This window comes from Ranitomeya imitator, chromosome 9, assembly GCF_032444005.1.
Source record: "Ranitomeya imitator isolate aRanImi1 chromosome 9, aRanImi1.pri, whole genome shotgun sequence".
Classification (NCBI taxonomy): domain Eukaryota; kingdom Metazoa; phylum Chordata; class Amphibia; order Anura; family Dendrobatidae; genus Ranitomeya; species Ranitomeya imitator.
The window spans coordinates 55,175,108-55,201,900 of record NC_091290.1 but is presented as its reverse complement, the minus strand read 5'-3'; the positions used below and the strand labels follow the sequence as shown (position 1 = coordinate 55,201,900).

Genomic DNA, 26,793 nt, shown 5'->3' with positions numbered 1-26,793 from the left:
ATGATGAGGTGTCAAGTGTGGATTGCTCTGTGCAATATACGTCATTTGATGTGGCTTTGGATTTGTTGCGTGAGTTTGGTAGGAATGCGCTTATGGCGAAGTCTGATATAAAGTCGGCATTTCGGATTTTGCCAGTTAATCCAGATGGTTTCTGCTCTCTTGGTTTTTCTTTTAATGGTAAATTCTTTTTTGATAGATGCTTGCCTATGGGTTTTTCTTTGTCATGTTTTTATTTTGAGTCGTTTTCTACGTTTCTCCAATGGGTAGTTGAGTATGATTTTGTTGGTGGCGGGATGTTACATTATTTAGATGATTTTTTATTTATTGGTCCGGCGGGTTCAGTTGTATGTCATTCTATGTTAAGCAAGTTTTTAAGTATTTGCAATCACTTTGGCGTTCCTATTGCAGCTGAAAAAACAGTATCTCCTTGTACATCTTTGGAATTTTTGGGTATATTAATGGATTCTGAAAGCATGTCTTGTTTTTTACCTTCTGAGAAAATATCAAAATTGTGCGTTTCCATTTCCCGTTGTTTAGCGTTAGAGAAGGTTACTCTGAAAGATCTACAGTCGTTGTTAGGATCTTTGAATTTTGCGCTTCGAATTATTCCCATAGGCAGGGTGTTCTCTAGGAGGCTATACGAGGCAACTGCGGGTCATTCCTCACCTCATTCTCATATTCGGCTCGGTTCTGAGTTGAAAGAGGATTTGAAGGTGTGGTTTAAGTTTTTGTCCAAATTTAATGGAAGAACTGTTTGGCAGGAGCCATTTGCCTCTGCCGAGGAATTGTCTTTGTTTTATTTGGCTGATAGAGATTTCGGTGTTAGATTATCATTTTTGTCTTTTTGGTTGTCTGAGGTGTGGCCTTTCTCATGGAAGCAGCTTAAAGTTATTGATAATCAGACGGTTTTGGATTTGTTCGCTGTATTTTTATGCCTTCATCTTTGGGGTTCGCTTCTGAGGAATAAAAGAATTTTGTTTCTGTCCAATAATCAAGGTTTAGTTTTTGCACTGAATACACTGTCTTCCAAAAACAGATGGGCTGCTAAGATCATTAGGCAATTGTTTTTTCTTTGTTTGGATTATAACATCTGGCTAAAGGCTTCTTTCTCTTCTATGGACATTAATAATGCTGCATTTGTTTATCGTCGCCAGCTTTCTCTACCCAAGAGAGGAAATCACGACGAGGAAGGAAACAGAGCAATTTGCCCACATTGGATTTGGGATGTGATACAGGATTAGCTTCACACTTCATTTCTAAATCCTTGGCTGACCGAACATGGGCCGAGTATTCGGCGGCATGGAATTTATGGTTTAATTTTTGTTTAGTAAAAAATCATCCACATACAGTTTGTAGCGTAGAAATGTCACTGATGTTCTTAGAGTCTCTAGTTCGTCAAGGTTTATCTTACTCTGCTTTAGCTAAACATGTAGCGGGAGTTTCATTTTTTCTAAAGGTTTTAGGCGCTAGTCCTATGTCTGACATTTTTCATGTACGTCAATTTTTGAAAGGTTTTAGGAGGTCTCACTTCAAACCGGATGAACGCCGCCCAATTTCTTTTAATTTGTTAAAGAACCTTTGTTCATGTGTGTCTTTAGTCTGTATTAATGAGTTTGAGTCATGTCTTTTTTCAACAGCCTTTTCTTTAGCGTTTTTTGCAGCATTACGGGTTGGTGAGCTGGTATCCCAGAAGAAATCGGTTCCGTCTGGTCTTTTCGTTGAGGACGTTACAATTTTTGATTCCTATGTCATGTTATTTGTTCGTAAATCCAAAATGGATCAAATGGGGAGAGGCGCCTCCTTGCGGCTGAACTCGATCTCTGACAGTACCATCTGTCCTGTTTCCAATACGAAAAGATGGATGTTATTAAGACCTAAGATCAATGGCCCATTTTTTATTCACATTAATGGTGAGCCTGTGACTTGCTTCCAATTCAATTTTATACTCAAAAAATGTTTAAAAGAGCTTAATTTAACTGATTTGAAGCTATCATCCCATTCTTTTCGTATTGGAGCGGCAACTGAGGCCGCTAGATTAGGCTTTCGAGATAACACAATTAAAAGAATTGGCCGCTGGGATTCGGATAGATTTAGGTTGTACATTCGCCCTAACTTGTATTCTTCTTAATATTTCATTCCTTTTTTAGGAATTTGGTCGGTGTGGATCATCGGACACTCTTATGTTTTTTGGGCAGAAAAGAGGGCGAATGTGAGAACTTGTACGGGGAATCTGTCATTTAATTCTTCTTTTCTCCAAGTTTTTTGGTTTAGTAGGCGCGGTATGCAGTGGAAGAATTTAATTGAAGAAATTAGAAGATTGAAGGAAATATGGCCTTTACCGAACTTAATAATTTTTCATGTGGGAGGAAATGATTTGGGTAGAATCAGCACCTTGAATTTGATTGCCTTCATGAAAAGGGACATGGCTATGTTAAAAACGGAGTTTAGTAATGCAACCCTGGTATTTTCTGAGATCATTCCAAGGTTTTTATGGTTCAGTAATAATATGTTATTTTTGGAAAGGATTCGTAAGCGAATCAATAGGAGTTTGGAGAAATTTATGTGCTTAATTGACGGTTTTTCTTACAGGCATGTCGATCTGGAGGAAATCATTCCAGGCATGTACAGAAGGGATTGGGTTCATTTGTCTGATGTTGGTCTGGACGTGTTAAATTTGGACTTCCAGACCATCATTGAAAAATGGCTTTGGCGTTTTTGGGGGGGCCTCGCCTTCTTAAGGCTAGGCGTTTGGGAAAGTCGCCCGTTAATTTTCGGGTGGATTGGATTTATATGTGTGGAGCTTTAAACAATTTGCTCATATCTCAATGGTTATATTTATTTATTGGTTTAAGATAAATTTATTGGTAACCCAAAAATAAACGCCACGGCCATTTTATCCCAACCAAAAAATCTGTGTCAAGTGTTTTTATTGAGTATTTCTTTTATGGGGCTTGTGTTACCATGGACGCCCCCCTTTTGTCAATTGAAAGGGGGTCGCATGATAACACAGCCTCTCTTCCTCCTCCCCCCCCCTTTTTTGTTATGTATTGGTGTGTGGACGTTTATAAAGTGATGGTATGGTTTACAAAGGGTTAAGATGTTCAGTAAGCTGTGCTAGGCACGAGCAGGTTCGATCTGGTTTATTCCGGTATTTTTCCCGCACTTTTTGCGGTTTTTGATTGGTTTAAAGAAGATGTGCGGGGGGGCTTTTTATGTATAAAAATCAGCTGTTCTAACGGCTCGTCGCCAGTCAGCTGAGAAGATCAAAGATCCCGCCCTCCCTCCCTGAAGTTATGTTTTTTGTTAGAATCTATTTGTCGTGTCGTTTATTTGTGGGAAAGTCGCCCGTTAATTTTCGGGTGGATTGGATTTATATGTGTGGAGCTTTAAACAATTTGCTCATATCTCAATGGTTATATTTATTTATTGGTTTAAGATAAATTTATTGGTAACCCAAAAATAAACGCCACGGCCATTTTATCCCAACCAAAAAATCTGTGTCAAGTGTTTTTATTGAGTATTTCTTTTATGGGGCTTGTGTTACCATGCAGTGTGTATGTATATTGCTAGTGTGTGTGTATAGCTAGTGTGTGTATACTGCAGTGTGTATATATATTGCTAGTGTGTGTGTATATATAGCTAGTGTGTGTGTGTGTGTATACTGCAGTGTGTATATATATTGCTAGTGTGTGTATATATAGCTAGTGTGTGTGTGTGTGTATACTGCAGTGTGTATATATATTGCTAGTGTGTGTGTATATATAGCTAGTGTGTGTTTGTGTGTGTATACTGCTGTGTGTATATATATATGGCTAGTGTGTGTGTATATATAGCTAGTGTGTATGTATACTGCTGTGTGTGTATATATAGGGCTAGTATGTGTGTGTATACTGCTGTGTGTGTATATATAGGGCTAGTATGTGTGTGTATACTGCTGTGTGTGTGTATACTGCTGTGTGTGTATATATAGGGCTAGTATGTGTGTGTGTATACTGCTGTGTGTATATATAGGGCTAGTATGTGTGTGTATACTGCTGTGTGTGTGTATACTGCTGTGTGTGTATATATAGGGCTAGTATGTGTGTGTATACTGCTGTGTGTGTATATATAGGGCTAGTATGTGTGTGTATACTGCTGTGTGTGTATATATAGGGCTAGTATGTGTGTGTATACTGCTGTGTGTGTATACAGCTAGTGTGTATACTGCTGTGTGTGTGTGTATATATAGGGTTAGTGTGTGTATACTGTTGTGTGTGTGTATAGGGCTAGTGTGTATAATGCTGTGTGTGTGTGTATATATAGGGCTAGTATGTGTGTGTATATATAGGGCTAGTATATGTGTGTACACTGCTGTGTGTGTGTGTATATATATATATATATATATATATATACTAGCTATTGAACCCGTTCTACGCCCGGGTGGCGAGCATTTATATTGGTATATGGTCTCCATCATGTGCTGCTGCCATCCTGCGCCCGTTCTGTCATGTGCTGCTGCCATCCTGCGTCCGTTCTGTCATGTGCTGCTCCCATCCTGCGCCCGTTATGCAGTGGCGTAGGAAGGGGGGTGCGGGGGGGGCGGGCCGCCCCGGGCGGCACAATGCGGGGGGCGGGCATCTAGCCCTGCTGGCACAAGCATCTCTTCAGTCAGTGCAGGGCCAGGCAGTGCAGGCACATCGGGGTTAACAAGGCAGCCAGCGTGACATTGTTTTGTGGGCGGAGAGTTCTCCTGCTCTGCTCCTCCGCCCGCCCCTCGCTGACTGCTGAACTTACATCAGGACAGGCAGATTCTGGAGGAACTCCTTGGCAAGCCTTGCCGCCCTGAGTGAGTGCGATGTATCCCTGTATTCTGACAGTCTGGGTGACCTGGGGCGGCCACAGCTGATATACTGTATATTATATACTTCAGCAGCCGCCCAGGTCCCCAGCACCTGTCCTGTATATGTATATACTGTATCTATACAGCCTGCATGACAGTATATATAATATATATACAGGACAAGTGCTGGGGGCCTGGGCTGGGTGGCTGCTGAAATATATACACTGCACAGTACCATCACTCCCCTGTATATATACACTGCACAGTACCACTGCCCTGTATATATACAATGCACAGTACCACTGCCCCTGTATATATACACTGCACCGTACCACTGCCCTGTATATATACACTGCACCGTACCACTGCCCTGTATATATACACTGCACAGGACCACTGCCCTGTATATATACACTGCACAGGACCACTGCCCTGTATATATACAATGCACAGTACCACTGCCCTGTATATATACAATGCACAGTACCACTGCCCCTGTATATATACACTGCACAGTACCATCACTCCCTTGAATATATACACTGCACCGTACCACTGCCCTGTATATATACAATGCACAGTACCACTCCTCCTGTATATATACACTGCACAGGACCACTGCCCTGTATATATACACTGCACAGGACCACTGCCCTGTATATATACAATGCACAGTACCACTGCCCTGTATATATACAATGCACAGTACCACTGCCCCTGTATATATACACTGCACAGTACCATCACTCCCTTGAATATATACACTGCACCGTACCACTGCCCTGTATATATACAATGCACAGTACCACTCCTCCTGTATATATACACTGCACAGTACCACTGTCCTGTATATATACACCGCACAGTACCACTCCTCCTGTATATATACACCGCACAGTACCACTCCTCCTGTATATATACACTGCACAGTACCACTCCTCCTGTATATATACACCGCACAGTACCACTGTCCTGTATATATACACCGCACAGTACCACTCCTCCTGTATATATACACCGCACAGTACCACTCCTCCTGTATATATACACTGCACAGTACCACTCCTCCTGTATATATACACCGCACAGTACCACTGTCCTGTATATATACACCACACAGTACCACTCCTCCTGTATATATACACTGCACAGTACCACTCCTCCTGTATATATACACTGCACAGTACCACTCCTCCTGTATATATATACTGCACAGTACCACTGCCCCTGTATATATATACACTGCACAGTACCATCACTGCCCTGTATATATATACTGCACAGTACCACTCCTCCTGTGTATATATACACCACACAGTACCACTCCTCCTGTATATATACACTGCACAGTACCGCTCCTCCTGTATATATACACTGCACAGTACCACTCCTCCTGTATATATACACTGCACAGTACCACTCCTCCTGTATATATACACTGCACAGTACCACTCCTCCTGTATATATACACTGCACAGTACCACTCCTCCTGTATATATACACTGCACAGTACCACTCCTCCTGTATATATACACTGCACAGTACCACTCCTCCTGTATATATACACTGCACAGTACCACTCCTCCTGTATATATACACTGCACCGTACCACTCCTCCTGTCCTGTATATATACACTGCACAGTACCGCCCCTCCTGTCCTGTATATATACACTGCACAGTACCACTCCTCCTGTCCTGTATATATACACTGCACAGTACCACTCCTCCTGTCCTGTATATATACACTGCACAGTACCACTCCTCCTGTCCTGTATATATACACTGCACAGTACCACTCCTCCTGTCCTGTATATATACACTGCACAGTACCACTCCTCCTGTCCTGTATATATACACTGCACAGTACCACTCCTCCTGTCCTGTATATATACACTGCACAGTACCACTCCTCCTGTCCTGTATATATACACTGCAGAATTTGCAATAGCTGTCACTCATATAAGAAGTGAAATCTGGCATTGGACTATACCTAGATTTCTCTGCCGTATCTGGGCATCATGAATCGTGGTATGTGTTAAAGGGGGGGGGGGGACCCACTGAGACTCTTTTGCCCGGGGCCCTCAAAAACCTGGAGCCGGCCCTGGGGGTGGGTCACCGGGCTGCGGCCGGCGCTGCAGCTGTTTAACGCTATTGACGTGTGGGCCCGCGCCCGCACGTCAATAGTTAACAGCCGCCAGCCAATCTGAGGCTGGCAGCTGACGTCAGTCCCAGTGTGCATGTCGCCGGCGTCTGACATCATTGTCAGTCGCCGGCGAGTGCACGTTTCAGCTGCGTGGAGAGAGCAGGAGCGCGGTCAGGTAAGCAGAACTTGGTTATTTTTGCAGTCCCGATCATGTGATGGTAACATTCACCGGCGAAACAATTAAAGTTCTACATCTGAGGTCTTATTCCTGCTGGGGGGGGGGGGGGCGCCAAGCTCGGGACCAGCCCCGGGCGGCAAAAGCTCTAGCTACGCCTCTGCCGTTATGTCATGCGCTGCTGCCATCCTGCGCCCGTTCTGTCATGTGCTGCTGCCATCCTGCGCCCGTTCTGTCATGTGCTGCTGCCATCCTGCGCCACTATTGTATTATATGCCCCCGTATGCTGCTGCCATATATAAAAAAAAAAATACCATACTCACCTATCATCCGGCTCCACTGCAGGTGTGTCTTCAATAAAATGGCGCCGGAAAGCGCGGACTGCGCAGGCGCCGATTCCGGCAGCAGGAATCAGCGCCTGCGCAGTACGCGCTTTCCGGCGCCATTTTATTGAAGACACTGCCGGAAAGCGCGTACTGCGCAGGCGCCGATTCCGGCACCAGGAGGAGAAAGAGAATGGCGGCGGAAATGCCGTAAGTAACAAATGGCTGTGGCATGAAGTGCCACAGCCTCATGGCACAGCAATTTGTTACTTACGCCAGTTCCGGCGCCATTGTCTTGCTTCTCCTGGTGCCGGAATCGGCGCCTGCGCAGTACGCGCTTTCCGGCGCCATTTTATTGAAGACACTGCAGTGTGTCTTCAATAAAATGGCGCCGGAAAGCGCGTACTGCGCAGGCGCCGATTTCGGCACCAGGAGGAGAAAGACAATGGCGCCGGAACTGGCGTAAGTAAAATCTTTCTGTGCCGGGCGCACATACGGCGCCCCCGTGCTCCCGACCCCTGCTCTCGGCGGCATCTCCCCGTACTCCCGACCCCCTGGTCTCGGCGGCATCTACCCGTACTCCCGACCCCCTGCTCTCGGCGGCATCTATAATGTAACGCTGGGAGCGTTGCGCCTGCGCAGTCTATTAAGGCTTCGGACAGAGTGACGCTCCCAGCGTTATATTATAGATATAGGGCTAGTATATGTGTGTATACTGCTGTGTGTGTATACTGCTGTGTGTGTGTATATATAGGGCTAGTATGTGTATGTATACTGCTGTGTGTGTATATATAGGACTAGTATGTGTGTGTATACTGCTGTGTGTGTATATATAGGGCTAGTATGTGTGTGTATACTGCTGTGTGTGTATATATAGGGCTAGTATGTGTGTGTATACTGCTGTGTGTGTATATATAGGGCTAGTATGTGTGTGTATACTGCTGTGTATACACATATGTTATTATAGGTATTTTATATACAGTGTACATGCATGAGGGGGGCCCCAAATGTATTTCCTGCACAGGGGCCCATTGCTGCTTGTGTCCGCCCCTGGTTAGGGACCCACTATTACTATCACCTTGACGTTGTAGTGGACATCCTATATTCATTAACTAAAAACCTTATGTTCAGTTTTGAAAATTTTTGCTTAACCACAATAGATTTTTGTATGTGTGGTCTGTGTCTTTTTTCACCAGTTCTAGCATAAATATATTGGACTTCACGCCCAATATTCAATTTTTTAGTTTTGACATAGGTACTAAAATAGTGTAAAAATAAAGTAGAATAAAACAATGAAAAATTTAGCTTAAGCAATCACAACAATGAAATGTCACAATTTGGGAAAAAACTTTGGCACAATCGCGATAAATATTCTCCAATCACAGACTGATGATGGACTGTTTTATAAGAAATATTAATGGCAGAGAGGGGCAAAATTTGTAATTTAAATTGAATAACTCTAGAATAAACACAATAAATGATAATAAATTTATCACAATAGCGCAGCAGAAAGATGAATTTAGTGATGAGCACAAGTGCTCGTTATTCGAGTTTGCCTAGGGTGCTCGGGTATGCTCCGAGTATTGTGGGTACTCGAGTGATATGTTCGAGTCCCCACGCCTGCTGTTAGACAGCCACAAAACATGTGGGGATTGCCAGACATACACAGACAATCCCCACACTTTTTGTGGCTGTCTAGCAACCACGAAACATGAAGGTATGGGGACTCAAACATGTCACTCAAACACCTGCGATACTCGGTTCCTTCCTGAGCACCCTTGCCAAACTTGAGTAAGAGCACTTGCGCTCATCACTACTTGCTAGGTATGTCAGACACTTCTTTATGGCTATATTTAATTAATATTTATAGGGCATAATATTAAAAATTGTGGCTCAAAGTTCCTTTAAACCATGCCGATTATTCTAGGCAGCTTTTAATGAGCGTGGTACATACACGGCTAAGACACACCCAATTGACCCATTTTGAGCCTAAATTTTGTCACAGTTCACTCAGTGTATTTCCCAATTATATTCTTACTAGATAGTGGCCCGATTCTAACGCGTCAGTTATTCTAGAATATGTATGTATGTATATAGCAGCCACATAGTATATAGCACAGGCCACGTAGTATATAGGAGACCATGTAGTATATAGCAGACAAATACTACGTGGCCTGTGCTATATACTATGTGGCTGCTATATACATACATACATATTGTAGAATACCTGATGCGTTAATACAGGCCACGCAGTATATAACACAGCCCACGCAGTATATAGCAGCCACGCAGTATATAACACAGGCGACGTAGTATATAACACAACCATGCAGTATATAACAGTGGCCACGTAATATATAGCACAGGCTACGCAGTACATAACACAGCCCACATAGTATCTAACACTGGCCACGTAGTATATAGCACAGCCACGTAGTATATAGCAGCCATGCTGTATATAACGCAGCCCACACGGTATATAGCACAGCCCACGCGCTATATAACACAGCCCACGTAGTATATAGCAGTGTGGGCACATATCCATGTTAAAAAAAGATAATTAAAATAAAAAATATTTATATACTCACCCGCTGGGATCCAGCGAAGCTGTCCCTATGCGCGCGGCTGCCGCCATCTTCCGTTCCCAGGATGCATTGCGAAATTACCCAGATGACTTAGCGGTCTCGCGAGACCACTAAGTCTTCTGGGTAATTTCACAAAGCATCTCTGGGAATGGAAGATGGCGGCAGCCGCGAGTGCATCGTCGCCCTACAGAAGGTGAGAATAGCAGGTTTTTTGTTTTTTTTTAATTATTTTTAACAATACATATTTTTACTATTGATGCTGCATAGGCAGCATCAATAGTAAAAACTTGGTCACACAGGGTTAATAGCAGCGGTTACGGAGTGCGGTACCCGCGGCCTGGCATTAACCCTGTGTGAGCGGTGAGTGGAGGGGACTCGGGAGTATGCGGGTGCCGGGCACTGACTGCAGGGGAGTAGGGAGGGACTAATCGGACTGTGCCCGTCGCTGATTGGTCGCGGCAGCCATGACAGGCAGCTGGCGAGACCAATCAGCGACGCGGGATTTCCGTGACGGAAGTTGCCGACAGACAGAAAGACAGACAGAAGTACCCCTTAGACAATTATATAAAACCAGAACACATGAGCTGCGCGCACAGTGAACAAGCCCATAGAGACATGTTCACACCACCAAGAGACTTGAAAACACAAAAAAAAAAACCTGCTCATACAGGTATTGTACATATGACCAGGTTTTAAATACATCAGATAGAGATTACATACATTAGTTAGGACTGCTCTGATATGGGTATACCTTGACGTTTGGTAGAGCGGCTTAATATACATTTTTTGCAAAAAACGTATCAACCAAATACCCTGTTTTTTCCATCTTTTTACTAGCACTTGCTGTTCACTGTGATTTTTTTGCAACAGTGTGTTTTTGGTTTTACTGTGCTTTTTTGTGTTTTTAGACAATTATATATAGAGATTTTCATGTCTCTATTCACATGCCCATTTTAGTTTTAAGGATTTTATAACTGGATCATCTTGCACAGTTATTTATTAACCATAGTTTAACCACTTAGGCAAATGACCAGTTTTATCCATCAGCAAAATTAGTGATGTTTGTCACTACACTGTATGGACTGGGTGATACATTTTCCTGCAACATGTCCATAGTCAAGGAACACATTTATATTGTAGGTCTCCATGGATACTAATATAATAATGATTGTCATTGTCATAACTAGAGAAAGTCATTGCCATTTGTAGTCGATATGCCACATAGAATGTGTCATTTCAAGCACGATTGGTGGTAATCACACAGAATTGTACTAATAGTCATTAATAATAATGTTACAACCAGATTTAGAAAGGATTTTATGGCAAGCAGGGTGTTTTGTCATTTAAAAGGTATAATTATTGCTGGCAGGCATTTGTTAGGGAGCTCCAGTCATTGTGAATAGCATTAAGAGGTCACAGATTTATTGAACTGGCAACAAAAAGAGCGAGGGCTCGAAATGTTTTAGTGCAAATCAATAACGCTTTTCAGGAGTAAGGGCAATTGAAGTGTTATAGCTGTATGTTAAATGTAGCTTTTTTATACTTGGTAAATATCTTCTCTTGTTAAATCAGCCATACTTTGATTTTTTTTGTGGCATCCGATTATATTAGGCTGATTTATTATATTAGCGTTGCTGTTTGTAGATCCCAAGCACATAATTGCATGAATTCCTCCCTTTTGTGATCCGATTGGCAGGACTGTCCAGTAAAAATCTGTTGAAATGTAAAAGTTTCCTGGTTAAACAGAAGATTTTACTTTATTTTCTTCAAATAATAATGATGCAATGCAGTTATAGGGCTGGTCCACTATTCGGACAACCCCTTCCTAAATGCTATATGTCCCCATGTAAAATAAAAGCACCTTATGCTCAACTCTGATACCGGCACCATTGACGTGGGGTCTACAGGGACTCGTGTGACCTTGTTATACCACATGAGCCCTGCAGTGCACACTCCAATTCCTGGACGCTCAGGCTGAGTATGGGACCACAGAGCCAGGAAGAGCATCTCGGAGACTAGAGGAGCCAGCATTGAGAGGGAAAGCTCTGGCTGAGTATGGGACCACAGAGCCAGGATGAGCATCTCAGAGACTAGAGGAGCCAGTATTGAGAGGGAAAGCTCAGGCTGAGTATGGGACCACAGAGCCAGGAAGAGCATCTCGGAGACTAGAGGAGCCAGCATTGAGAGGGAAAGCTCTGGCTGAGTATGGGAACACAGAGCCAGGATGAGCATCTCGGAGACTAGAGGAGCCAGTATTGAGAGGGAAAGCTCTGGCTGAGTATGGGAACACAGAGCCAGGATGAGCATCTCAGAGACTAGAGGAGCCAGTATTGAGAGGGAAAGCTCAGGCTGAGTATGGGACCACAGAGCCAGGAAGAGCATCTCGGAGACTAGAGGAGCCAGTATTGAGAGGGAAAGCTCAGGCTGAGTATGGGAACACAGAGCCAGGATGAACATCTCAGAGACTAGAGGAGCCAGTATTGAGAGGGAAAGCTCAGGCTGAGTATGGGACCACAGAGCCAGGAAGAGCATCTCGGAGACTAGAGGAGCCAGTATTGAAAGGGAAAGCTCTGGCTGAGTATGGGACCACAGAGCCAGGAAGAGCATCTCGGAGACGAGAGGAGCCAGTATTGAGAGGGAAAGCTCTGGCTGAGTATGGGACCACAGAGCCAGGAAGAGCATCTCGGAGACTAGAGGAGCCAGCATTGAGAGGGAAAGCTCTGGCTGAGTATGGGACCACAGAGCCAGGAAGAGCATCTCGGAGACTAGAGGAGCCAGCATTGAGAGGGAAAGCTCAGGCTGAGTATGGGACCACAGAGCCAGGAAGAGCATCTCGGAGACTAGAGGAGCCAGCATTGAGAGGGAAAGCTCAGGCTGAGTATGGGACCACAGAGCCAGGATGAGCATCTTGGAGACTAGAGGAGCCAGTATTGAGAGGGAAAGCTCTGGCTGAAAACATCAACTTGTGCTCTACTAAAACTGACATGGATTGTTTGTTATCAGGTAAAGTTACACTGTTAAAGCGGAATACGGTGTCTGTTCCTGAGTGTGTGATATTGTCTGGAGACGGGACTGTGGGATCAGTAGGATCTGCAAACATCAAATGGGACAATATGTTTTCTTTGCGTGGTGCCGGGGTGCCGGAACACAACATCCCCTTGCCATGACTACCCCCCTTGCCACCTTACAAATACATGATTAGAACCAAGAGTACTTGAATACAAAAGCCAAGCTTAGTACAACAATCAATTGTAATATCAAGTCAACCCCATAAACAGTTGTTTTGGATGAACCTGCAACCCTACAACTCCCAGTATGTCCTAAACAATGGTAAGGAGATACTGGGAGTTGTTATTAACCGCCATTATCAGCCGGGCAAAGCACCAGAATTGGCGCATCTTTTCTGGGCAGCTGCGGTCTGCTATTTTTAGGCTGGGACGGGACCAATATCCATGGCCCCTTACCAACCAGAGAATACCAGCCCCCAGCTGTCTGCTTTAGCAAGGTTGCTTGTCAAAAATGGAGGGGACCCCACAACGTTTTTTTTTAATTACTTAATTTATTTAATTAATTAAAAAATATGGCATGGGGACCCCTTGAATCTTGATAACTAGCCTTGCTGAAGCTGACAGGTGAGGGTTGCAGCCCCCAGCTGTTAGTTTTGCCTGGCTGGTTATCAAAAATAGGGGGAAACCACGCCGTTTTTTAAAAAAAAATTATTTACAGCGCAGGCGCGGCTGATGTATACTCCTTTCCACCGCTCCTGCTCTTGCTGTTATTAGTGGCAGCAGGTGTTGGATGATGGGAGCAGTCGTCCCATCAGCTGACACCAGTGACCGGAGGTAAACTTTATACCTCCGATCACAGCTGAGCGCTCCCCGCTGTCTTTTGACAGTGTGGGAGCTGCGGCTCTCTGACCGGCGGGGATGATTTCACCATCAATCAGAAGTAGTGTTTGCCGCGCTGTCATGCACATGTCATGACAAACATCCGGTGTTCGAGTAACCGAACCTGAACAGTAACACGGACTTCCTGGTGAAGTCCATGTTCGGTGTCGGTGCCCGAATAGTAGGTGTTCGGTACTGATGCCGAACTTTAATGTTCGCGTATGGCCATCTCTAATTATGACTCTAAATATGCTTCCTATGGTATATAGCCTCCACACTGTCTACCATTATCAGCTATAACCGCCACACCATCAACCTTATGAACCACGGCCTATACCATGGTTGTCCCCTCTCTAATTTTCCATTACACTTTCTATGTCTCCACACTGTCCGCCCACCATGCTAACCCCTCTCCATATTGTGCTTCTATTTCACACTGTCCACTCTCCATATCCATTCCCTGCCCCCTCCACACTATGCCTTCATAGTGCCCTCCATGCTGCCATCTTCTAACTGTAACTACTCCTCACACTGTCCCCTACACAGTATGATGGTCATCACAGTATGATATCCACAACAACCCCCAATATATAGTATGGTCACCACCAGAGCCCCCCATATATAGTATGATGTTTACGATGTCCAAAACAGCCCCCAAGTATACAATGAAGGTCTCGACAACACCCCATACAATATTAAGGCCCCTAAACAACACACCAAGCAGGATAATATTCACCCCAACCTCCTATCTAGTATGGTCACCACAGCCCCCAGTATAATGACCTCAAAAGCCCATATACTGTTTAGTCACCACAGCTCCTCATATACTTTGCTGTCCCCCCTTCACAGCCCATCATTTCATGGCAAAAGTACATATCTGCTCATTACATGCCCCCTTGCACTGCCTCTCATTTCATGTCCTCCTGCACAGCCCCTCAGTTTATTCCCCCCCATCTGCACAGCCCCTCAGTTTATTCCCCCATTTTCACAGCTCTTCAGTTTATTCCCCCACTTGCACAGCATCTCAATTTATTTCCCCATTTGCCCAGCCTCTCATTTGATTCCCCATCTGCACAACCCGTCAGTTTTTTCCCCTCCTCTGCACAACCCTTCAATTCATCCTCTCCTCTGCACAGCCCCTCAGTTTATTCCCCTAAATTATATCCCCATCAGCACAGCCCCTCACTTTATTCCCGCCCATTAGGACAGACCCTCAGTTTACCCCCCCCATATGCACAGCCCCTCATTTTATTCCCACTCCTCTGCACAGCCTATTTTATCTCCTCTCTGCAAAGCCCCTTATTTTCTTCCCCATCAGCACAGCACCTCAGTTTATTCCCCTATTAGCCAAACCCCTCTCCTCATTTTAGCCTCCTCCATCTGCACATTCCCTCTTCTCAATTTCTGCCCCCTGCACTGTAATATAAGAATTAAACAAAAAAACTAATTAAACTAATACATAATCAGGCTCCACCATCTCTTCTGTGAAGTGCAGCAGTGGATGCTGGACGGTGGAGTGACGTCACTGCACCGCACCATCCAACATCCCCTGCGTGCGCCTTCTCCAACAAGGTGTAGGTCAGAAGTGACCTGCATTTTGCTGGAGATCCTGACGGAGCATGGGGGATGCTGTGTGTGCCAGGCGGACACAACAATTGCATTTGCGTCTGATATATGCAAATTGAAAGCAGGGAGGGAGGGACGGCCGCGGTACATGTAATGTGAACATAAAAATGGATATTTTGAGTCCATATTGAAATATACAAAATGCATTCAGACCATGACAGAGCAGCATTACTGGTCATACATTTTCAGACAGACGATGTTCATAGTGACACAATCTTGAGAACTGTTTACTTATTGTCTGAAAGATTTTACCTCACAAATAGTTGTATGTTTTTCTGTTTGTTGTTTGTTATTGTAAAACATGGAGGTTTATTTAACCCCTGTCTGTTGTGGACTTATGTAATCCTTGGGAGCTTTTATATTTTGCGGATTTATTGTTCCATTGTCTGATGTTTGCCTGGTATCTCTGATTCATCTTATCCCAAAAGCTGGCCACTAGAGGGTGAGGCTGAAACCAGAGTTACACAGTGTAAATCACTATATAAGGCCAGAGAAACATGACTAAAACAGAAGCAGAAAGTTGGGTACCTGTACTTATATGTGTACAGTGTTGTGACACCTGCGTAAGTGGGGACGCCCATGCAGTGTTGTGAATTTTCCAGGGGTTGTATGTCTTTGTGCTTGCTTCCCTGATATTCCAGATGGATGATGTTTAAAAGCTCATTGGTGATTATGTGAGTATATGTACTTAATCTTTATATGTACTTAATCTTTATATGCGTTTAAAGGGAACCTGTGACAAGGTTTGGCCGATATAAGATGCGGCCACTGCCTTTCAGGGCTTATTTACAGCATTTTATAATACTGTAGATAAGCCCCCGATCCGACCTGAAGATAAGAAAAGTAAGTTTTATTATACTCACCCAGGGGGTGGTCCGGTCCGATGGGTGTCGCAGGTCCGTGTCCAGCACCTCCCATCTTCTTATGATCACCGCCTTCTTGCTTGCTTCATGGCTCCCCGGAATCGCGCTCCTGCACAATCGTACTTATCTGCCCTGTTGAGGGCAGAGCAAAATATTGCAGTGTGCAGGCACTGGGCCTCTCTGACCTTTCCCAACGCCAACACTGGGGGCGGTAAAAACCTACCCGAATCATGTTCTCCAGGGTCTTGTCTACCCCCGGTAGGTGAGACCCCAGAGATTTTCCAATGCTGTGGAGTGCTACAACCTTATTTCTCAGTGCCGTTAAAAAGCGGTGCTGAGGAATAAGTACCCTTAACTGCCGCCGTTAAAATGCATTAACAGCGGTTGTTAAGGGGTTAAAGCTGTATCTGAACCTTAGTGTTAAAAACTTAGCAATACAGCACAGGACAGAGAGAGGGGTGAGCGGTGTCAGTTACTGATATCACTCGCCTCCGTGCCTGCACCCCTTCCCCAGGTAGGCAGGAGGTAGCACCCTAGGCAGGTGCCTACACTGCCTACCCCTTTCCCCGGTCCTGCCTGGCAATACTTATGGCTACTTGGTCCCATATTCCATCATTGTTAAGCAGTATAGTAATATAGGTTAGAGATAAGGGCTGATATGATCACCATGCTGTAAACTGAAAATGAGACGTTTCAGGTGCAGACGGCACTACAAATCCCATTGACCTTTGCAATTTGAGCATCAAGTGAAATTCGTTAATGCCAAACTGAGAATGACTGAGGTTTCATAGACAACAAAATTCTCAGTTGTGGGCGGAATTGTTCTTCATGGAGCCCACATATACAGAGGTTTCATGAATCCAAACCCAAACAACTTCTCACTAACAATATTTTCTTGGAAGAAAATCTCTATTTAGCCTAATAGACTTGATATCTAGAGCATCTTGCATGGATAATTAATTACCATGTTGTAATGGTTCAATCTACCCACACAATGAATTATACAATCAATTTCAAGTATTTGTCAATAAAACGAGGTAAGTTTAGATTTTGATAACTTTTTAGACTTTTTGGCCAAAGAATAAATGCAATTAGTTGGTTTCATAGCCATGGAAAAACTCCAGTCACTTATGAGCACAGTGGTACTAATGAGCTAAGTGATAAGGATACGGGTACTGACTTTTAGCTAATAAAGGTCCAGTCTATGCTGAAATACATCAGTAAGGACAAAACTTTTAGGACTCAGACATCTGTTTTTTTTGTTGAATGGCAAAAACGAACCAAGTTTCATCAGTGAGTTTCATCAGATTTTCATGAGAATGTCATGAGATTTTCATCAGTTTGCTCAGAGTTTCATTCAGTTTTCTCTACCTTTTACAATCAGTCAGTGAAAAGCAGACAAAACACTGATGACATCTGAATGCTTTCTCATTTTTTCACTGATCCATAGACATGTATTACCGATCTTAAGGCGACACCTGAATCCCCGATTTTGCACAGACAACTTAGTCCAAAGAAACAATCTGACATGTCAATGACTCCATAGACTATCATAGGTACAAGTGCTATCTGTGAAAAAAATGGATACACTCATACGTGAAAAACTGACGTGAATGAGGTCTTAGGGCTCATCCAGATGTAATTTTTTTGCATATGAGTTTTGTGGAGACACGAGAGTCAGTGAGTGCTCTCGTCCATTGGCTTAGTTGTCTTAAGAAAGACCCAGTGCTCCAGGGCTCATCCCACTGAATGCCCACTCTCCTTTCCCGTGGGCACAATACCCATCAGACAACACAGGGTGAGAGTAAAACAGTGTGGCAATAATTTATTGAACTACCAACAGACAATAACATATAGGGCAGTCCTAGCAAATATCCAAGATGGGGCAAATGACAGAGTCTCACCTTTCCGCTGGCTCACTGGCATTAAAGCATCTGCGACATCGCGGCATCGGCCGACTACCCCCACCAGTGACACCCCGTTTTTGGCTGGCACCTACAGAGAGGCGGTAACAACAAGCTTAGGAAGCTGACTGAGTGCAGTGAGGTATGTCGCCAGGTGACCTAATTGTCTCAACCTGGATTCTCTAAACGTCTGAGGGTTCATTGATGATCAATGGAGCAGATCTGCATTTTTCCAGCTAGGGCCGTGGTCTCTTAAGCTGGCATTCTGTAGATTCCCTGGTAACAGAGGCAGATCCCCCTTTTATAGTTGACAATTGTCCTTTAGGCCATCATCCACAAGTCAGGGGGAAGGCGGAATGAGATTAAAGGGAACCTGCCACCCCGTTTTTTCAGTACAAGATAAAAAATACTGTCAAATAGGGCCTGAGCTGTGCGTTACTATAGTGTATTTTGTGTACCCTGATTCCCCACCTATGCTGCCGAAATAACTTACCAAAGTCGCCGTTTTCGCCTGTCAATCAGGCTGGTCAGGTCATATGGGCATGGTGACATCGCTGTTTCTTCCCCCAGATCTTGCATATATTTCCGTTGGTGGCGTAGTGGTTTGCGCATGCCCATCTTCTGAATCCACTGGGCAGGAGAAGAAAAAACGCGCGATCGGCGCTATTTCCCTGGTGATCTGTGGGGGCGGCCATCTTCCTGAGGCCGCGCGTGCGCATATGGATGCGAACTTGGCTTCAGGAAAATGGCCGCCGCGATCTCCATCTGCGCACACGCGGCATCCCGCGGCCATTTTCCTGAAGCCCCGGGCAGCAGAGGACTCCATATGCGCACGCGCAGCCTCAGGAAGATGGCCGCCCCCACAGATCACTAGGGAAATAGCGCCGATCGCGCGTTTTTTCTTCTCCTGCCCAGTGAATTCAGAAGATGGTCATGCGCAAACCACTACGCCACCAACGGAAATATATGCAAGATCTGGGGGAAGAAACAGCGATGTCGCCACGCCCATATGACCTGACCAGCCTGATTGACAGGCGAAAACGGCGACTTTGGTAAATTATTTCGGCAGCATAGGTGGAGAATCAGGGTACACAAAATACACTATAGTAACGCACAGCTCAGGCCCTATTTAACAGTATTTTTATCTCGTACTGAAAAAACGGGGTGACAGGTTCCTTTTAACTCTCATTGTTTAAGTATTTAATCAGTCTGCAGTTTGTCCTTCAATATTTGCAGGTCAACAAGCTACATGGACTTATACAATGGGTTATCAATATATCAGCAAACATCAATTGTTCAAATGACCCTGCGTCCCTGTTCTCCAAGCATGGGAAAACAAATTAATTTAAGAGTCGACATTTAAGGTACCGTCACACTAGACGATATCGCTAGCGATCCGTGACGTTGCAGCGTCCTCGCTAGCGATATCGTCCAGTGTGACAGGCAGCAGCGATCAGGCCCCTGCTGTGCTGTCGCTGGTCGGGGAAGAAAGTCCAGAACTTTATTTCGTCGCTGGACTCCCCGCAGACATCGCTGAATCGGTGTGTGTGACACCGATTCAGCGATGTCTTCACTGGTAACCAGGGTAAACATCGGGTAACTAAGCGCAGGGCCGCGCTTAGTAACCCGATGTTTACCCTGGTTACCATCGTAAAAAAACAAACAGTACATACTTACATTCAGCTGTCTGTCCCTTGCCGTCTGTTTGCTGCACTGACTGCTGGCTGCAAAGTGAAAGTGAAAGCACAGCACAGCGGTGAGTCACACAGCGGTGACTCACCGCTGTGGCTGTGCTCTGCTTTCACTTTGCGGCCAGCAGTCAGTGCAGCAAACAGACGGCAAGGGACAGACAGCTGAATGTAAGTATGTACTGTTTGTTTTTTTACGATGGTAACCAGGGTAAACATCGGGTTACTAAGCGCGGCCCTGCGCTTAGTTACCCGATGTTTACCCTGGTTACCGGGGACCTCGGGATCGTTGGTCGCTGGAGAGCGGTCTGTGTGACAGCTCTCCAGCGACCAAACAGCGACGCTGCAGCGATCCGGATCGTTGTCGGTATCGCTGCAGCGTCGCTAAGTGTGACGGTACCTTTAGGCTTGGATGAACAATGGCCTATGTCTTTTGACCCACCAAAAAAAACCACATCAATTAAAGAGTCAATGTTCAGACTCATGTGAACAATAGTCTATGTCTCCTGGCCTACTGAAAATATATGTCTGACATAATTAAGATTAAATGCTGTGTCGTTACAAGTTCTACCATTTTTTTCACGGATAGCACTCGTACCTATAATAGTAAATTTGTCCGTTCTTATATCCATGATTTTTCACAAGCAGTCCATGCAAAATCAGGGAGACATGTCCAAGTGTTGGATCAAAATCGGCACTGCAAGTCTATGAGCCCGTGGAAAAATTGGACCACACTCAGATGCCTTCTCAGTGTGGTCTGAGTTTCAAAAACTGTTAGAAGAAAGAGGAGATGCTTTTTTTTATTTTCCCATGCAGGAAAAACTGAAGGAAAAAAGATTAAAATCAGAAGAAAATGATACTCTGGATCACCCTCCCCCTCCCACCCTTCCCGTGTAGGGCAATGGGGTACCCGGAGCCGGGCTCTTCGGTTCTCAGCGGGGATGTCACGGTGGCTGACCTGGTCCGTGGCCCTAGGGGGATGTCCGTTTAATAAATGGGGGAAAGGTCTTTAAAGGGGAAATGTTCGTGACGCCACCTGTGGTGTTCGGTCAGGGTGACCGACGCTGCTTAGGGGTCCGCTGGGGTGATGTTATGGCAGCTAGATGGTATACCTTCCCACAGGTGAAGTATGTCCCCAGGGTGTAGATGGAGGATGGTGTGAGGCGCAGTGAAGAACGAGGACACAAGGTTGCAGTCTCTTTACCTTTACTGAAGGCTTCAGCATCCACAGTCCAGAGCACAAGATCACAGGGTAGGCAGAGTCCGGCCGGTCTGAAGGCAATTCCAGAGTCCCCTTATCCAGGTGGAAATCAGTAGCCTTCCTCTAGCGCCTGAGTGTTGTAGTTCCTCCCTGCTGAGCTTCTCGGTGAGGTCCTCACAACTGATGTTGGTGTTCTCGATGTTATGTCTCTTTCTCTCTCTCTCTGTCCCCCAGATGGTATGGATAGGACAAACCCGTATGACTGATGGCCTGAGGCTTTTTTACAGGGACCCTACGACGCCCCAACCCCCAGAAGTTGCCACCGTGCCTCCTGGGTGTAAGGTCAGGCAGCTAACATGGAATTAACTGTCCTGCCAGTCTCTGAAGTAAAGCATAGAGTTCCTTACTCCCTTGGTGTTCTGGCTACCGGCTTCTGCGCCTCAGAGGGAGGCAGCCTATTGCAGGGCAGAACTCCCTCTGGATTCCTCTCCTTGCGCTATGACTTCGTTTCTCACTCTCAGCAACGCAATTCTCTTTGTGTCCTTTCTTAGGAGCTCCGCACGTGTGGCAGGCGCATCTCCGTAACCCTCTGGCTAGGCCTCTGACAGGATCCCACCCCTGTCAGGGACCTCTCTGTCTGCAGCTGTTTGATGTTCCTCCTTTCCCCTGTCTGCCTGACAGGTGCTGCCTGGGTGAAGCCCAGTCAGATTTTGCCTAACTTCCTATCCAGACCACCAGTTTTACCTAATTGTGAGGAGTGCCCTACTAGATAGGAGCATAGCTCCCCCTGGTGGACTGGAGTGTGAAGTGTGTTGTGTGGTTTGTGATACCTGGTAAGGTGATCTCCTTTATTGCCTTCAGACGTAACATCACTCCTCCTGGTGGAAGAATGACATTACTGCAACGACCAGGACCCTGGGGCGCTGCAACTCAAACTTTTTTTTCTTCTTAAGACAAAAAAACTCGACATTTGAAAGTGGATTTCCGTTGACTATGACATGAACACCAAAATATTTATCACTTGATATAAAAATGTTATATTTTTGTGAAAATCCTGCGTCAAATCTTCATTTTTAAAGTAACTAAAGGACCTATGAGGTATGCATTTCTGCAAACACTACAAGAAGCATCACTATAGCATCTCAGGAACTTTCATACAATGATATAAATTTTTAGTCCTGTGGTCCTGTGATGTATTCAAAACCAACAACTGTGTCTGGCAGAGGTAGGTTAAGACAGGGGAGTGAAGGTAGCTAGTCCAGGACAATGAACTAAGGGACCACATAGCCCTCCATCAAAATCATCAATGTAACCAGGGTATGAAAAACACTACCTGCGTAAGATTATCTAGATGTAGCATATTTCATCTGCGCTCCCATAATACCCTGCTCTCTAGTAAAAGAATCCATCAGAATTCAGTGCGCTTTCTAAATATAGGGGGGAAAAAAATCATGTACTGGTAGTAAAATAAAAAGAGCACAAAATAGGTAAAGCAAAACATTTGTAAATAAATGTAGAATTTTATAAGGCTTTAAACTGTTGTTTGATCTAAATGTGATGTGCAAAATTGGTTTCCCTTTAAATATTCACATTATATATTGACCTGTATGCCCTATCTATCTAGGGAGCAGTGTACATGTATCAATAGTGTATTTATACTTTATGCGTATACTGTAAACCCTAAAGAAGGTCAAGCACACTGTAATAAAATACAAGTACATTGCTATATCCAGTACAATGGAAGTGTTACAGAAAACAGGCACACTAGGTGAGGTGGATCCTCTAAGCCCAATGTCCGGGTGGGCACACAGGCTGTGGACGTCGGTGCAGCAGGCGGGTGTAGCACGCGACAAACAAAGTTACTGGAGGCAATTAAAAGTCTTAAAGTGGTCCTGGAAGCTACAAGCGGACAGGAAATATTCTAGAAGCCACAGGTGGACATGTAGAGACAAACTGAAAGTCTTAAAGGGAGCCGCAAGCAGATAGGAGACGTCCTGGAAGCTGCTGGTAGACAAATGAGGCAAACTCAAAGTCTTACAGGGGTCCTGAAAGCCGCAAACAGACTGAAGGCGTTCAGGAAGAAGAAACGTAGAGGCAAAATTAAAGTCTTAAATGGGCCCTGGAGGCTACAAGTGAACAGGAGACATCATGGAAGCCGCAGGTGGACACTTAGAGGCGAGCAGGAAGTCTTAAAGCGGTCCTGGAGAAAACTGACAGGCAGCAGGGTTAAGGGAGGCTTCAGACAAACAGGAGAATTTCTGATGAACACTGACAGGCAGCAAGGTTACTGGAAGTTGCAGACAAACAGGTGAAGTCCTGAAGACCACTGGTAGCAGGTTTACTGGAAGCCACAGACAGGTATGTGTCTTCGGAGGCCTTATATAGTGTTAAGAATTTCATTACGTGGGAGCACGCCAGACTACTTGTAAAACCCGATGTGGAGCACAAGAAAATCTAATGAACCGAGTCAAGTGTGTAACTGGTAGCTGCAGAGAAAAAAGCAGAGATGTTTACCTGCTGAAGCCTCCAACCAAATGCACTGGCAGGGTGCAGCGGCCCCAATTAATGATGGCAAAGACACAGGTGCAAAAAATACCGATGAAACAACCACTTTCAATCCAGTGTTGGCTGTTTGGTATTAGTGCACAAAAAGATAAGAGATAATAGTCTGTATGTGGCATTATATCCGCCGCACCCTGCTAGTGCATTTGGTTGGAGGCTTCAGCAGGTAAACATCTCTGCTTTTTTCTCTATGACTTTTTTCAATTTTTTGGGAGGATTTCTAAGTCCTCTTTTTGTGTCGGTGAACTTTTAACTATTAGCTGACATACCTCGGTCCTGGTGCTCTAATGTCATTTTGCTATATAAAAGGTAAGAATAATAATGGCATGCAATAGGTTGGGTGTCCTGCTACAAATTTTGAATTAAGTTCAGGGGCACTCTTCTTATAACATAGTTCATGGTATATCATTAATATCCTGGCTTAGCCCATCTCATGTGTTCCTTTGTGAGAAATTTGTAGAATTCCTGTGCAGTCAGGTACCTGAAATAGACGTGATCAGCTGATCCCATTGCATTGTAATAAGAGAATCCTGGGTGTTATCCATGAATATTTAACACTGACAGATAAAGTTTCCTAAGAGCGTACAGGGGAATTGAGAGTGACCAGGACAGACACTGTTCATATGTGAGCCCGTTCAGCATTATGTTACCGAAGGGGTCATAATTAAGGTACGTTTTGCCCCTTGTAACTATTCTTGGCGCACATCTAAGGTCTTCAAACTGTATTTGGATCCCAGTCTACCAAGGTTACTGTGGTTCTTGGTGCCACCTAGATGGGCGGATGTGGATCAGTACCCATGGTGGCAGGAGAAGGTGTAGATGAACCTTTACCAGAAGATACAGAGGAACAACTGAGTTCAGGAGATGGCACCTTGGAGTTCAGTGGACGCAAGATGGCACGACTTCCGGTTTCAATATGCACACTCGCTGATCAGCTCTATAAACTGTACCTGAGTGGCACAATGGTAAGTGAGATCCCCGATGACCTATATCAACTCCACAACTTACGCACTTTAGCTCTTGATGCCAACAGATTACCGGAGTTGCCAGAGGCTGTATGTTCTCTACCACATCTGGGTCGCCTCTACATTGGGGCAAATCGTCTTCAGGGTCTCCCCCCTTCCTTTGCACGTCTCCAGACTTTGCGCACTCTGTGGATAGAGCGGAATTTTTTGTACCACTTTCCACGTGTATTACTGAACATGCCCGCACTGCGATGTTTGCAAATGGGTGACAACCGGTTAAGGGGTCTTCCTGGAGATATTGCCACTTGTATGCCAGGTCTCAGAAGTCTCTGGCTCTATGGAAATAGACTGGAGCGTGTACCAAGAGTTCTTTTACGCTTACACGGACTAGAGGTTCTCGATCTGGATAAAAACAAGATTTCAGTGTTTCCAGACATGAGTGGAATGAAGGGACTTTTGCTACTTTCTTATGACCACAATCCTGTGAATGCTCCACCCAAGGTAGGAGAGACGGTCACATTGGTTGGTGAGGGTGCCCAGGAGTTTATGGAAGAAAGGGAGGAGCGCAGAAAACAGATAGAGGAAGAGGAGATGGAGGAGAGAGAAAGAGAACAGCAAGAGAAGGAGGCACAAAAGGCTGAAGAAGAGGCTGAAAGAGAGGGTGAATGGGAAGGTGAACAAGAAGAACTTTTTGAAGAGGAGGCTGAAGAGCAGGACAACCATCCTTCTAACCAGTACTCTGGTGACCACGAAGAGGACTATTATCCAGATGAGGAAGGGTATTACCTGGAGGAAGGATATTACCCTGATGAAGAAATTTATTGACCAGAATCACAAGCATAAATGTCCAAAAAGTAAAGAAGATATTTACACAAAGTTTTAAAAGACTTTCTAATCAAAGAGGTGTGATAGATAGAAATGGTCTTAACAAATGTATGGTCTTTAAATGAGAACATAATCATTGTAAAATGAACATTTATGCAAGTTTTTAATTAGCTGTAAATAACTGTGTTTGCAGTCGTGAGGATTCCCCGGTGCTGGCGCCACGAGCGGTGGGTATGTGACTGCAAGTATGTGATTTAAATACATGATGTCATGTTCCGACTAGATGTAATGAGTGAGGCGCCAGACACTGTCTAGTTGGAATGTGACTGGAAGTATGCAAATCACATACTTGAGTTCTCTTGATTGCCCGCTCAATCTTGCCCTGCGCAGGCATGTACTATGGAGGACAGAGAATGAACTTCAATCCAATATTGCAGCCAGCATGCAGCCAGCGGGTAAGGAAAAGGTGAATCAAAAACCCCAAAACCCCGCCTCCATGGCTGAAGATTGTTCCCTCCAAATTCAGGTGACAGTGTCCCTTTAATGCTTTCATTCACTGACAGCATGCAGAGAGTTTGGAAACTGAGAGGAATTGTTGCACAAAGTGTAAACTGTAAATGTATATCTGAATTGTGTATTTCTATTGTGCATGGAATCATCTTTACTTGCAAAATGCAGGGAAAATCTCATCAGTCTTTTGCAGCCAGAACACTTCTCATTCATGAGATATGTGCGTTACTTAGACTATATTAATCACCAATATGGAAATACATTTGATTAATGAACTTAAATTAATATTTTCCTACTCTAATTGCAGTCATTAACTATAATTAGTGTTCTGTCAGCGGGTGAACACATACAGTAATAAAGCTGGAGTGGAGATCTGTACATAATTATTGATAATATCACTGAAATATGCCGCCAATAATGGGATCAGTGCAGGTTTGGATTGAGACCCCATCAAGAACAAGCAGGCTGTTGTCAGTGCCGTGCCACCTTCAGCTTTTCCGTACACACCGCCATCTTTGTCTGTGGGCCATATCTGGTATTGCAGCTTAGCTGCAGCTCAGCCCCTTTACTCTGCTGGTGAGATAATATCTCCATAATATGATGTAATAAAACCAGACACATTTTGGTCTGACAGATTTATACACAATGTCTGAAAGAAAAACTCATTTTGGTCTGACAGATTTATACACAATGTCTGAAGGAAAAACTCATTGTTG

General features: G+C 44.6%; 1 protein-coding gene across 1 annotated transcript; it reads left to right on the top strand.

The window, feature by feature from the left end:
- The first annotated feature begins 24,550 nt into the window (after positions 1 to 24,550).
- Positions 24,551 to 25,567, top strand: LRRC10B (leucine rich repeat containing 10B). Its single transcript, XM_069738404.1, has one exon. The coding sequence runs from the start codon at positions 24,551 to 24,553 to the stop codon at positions 25,565 to 25,567; it is 1,017 nt and encodes a 338-aa protein (XP_069594505.1).
- The last annotated feature ends 1,226 nt before the right edge of the window (positions 25,568 to 26,793 follow it).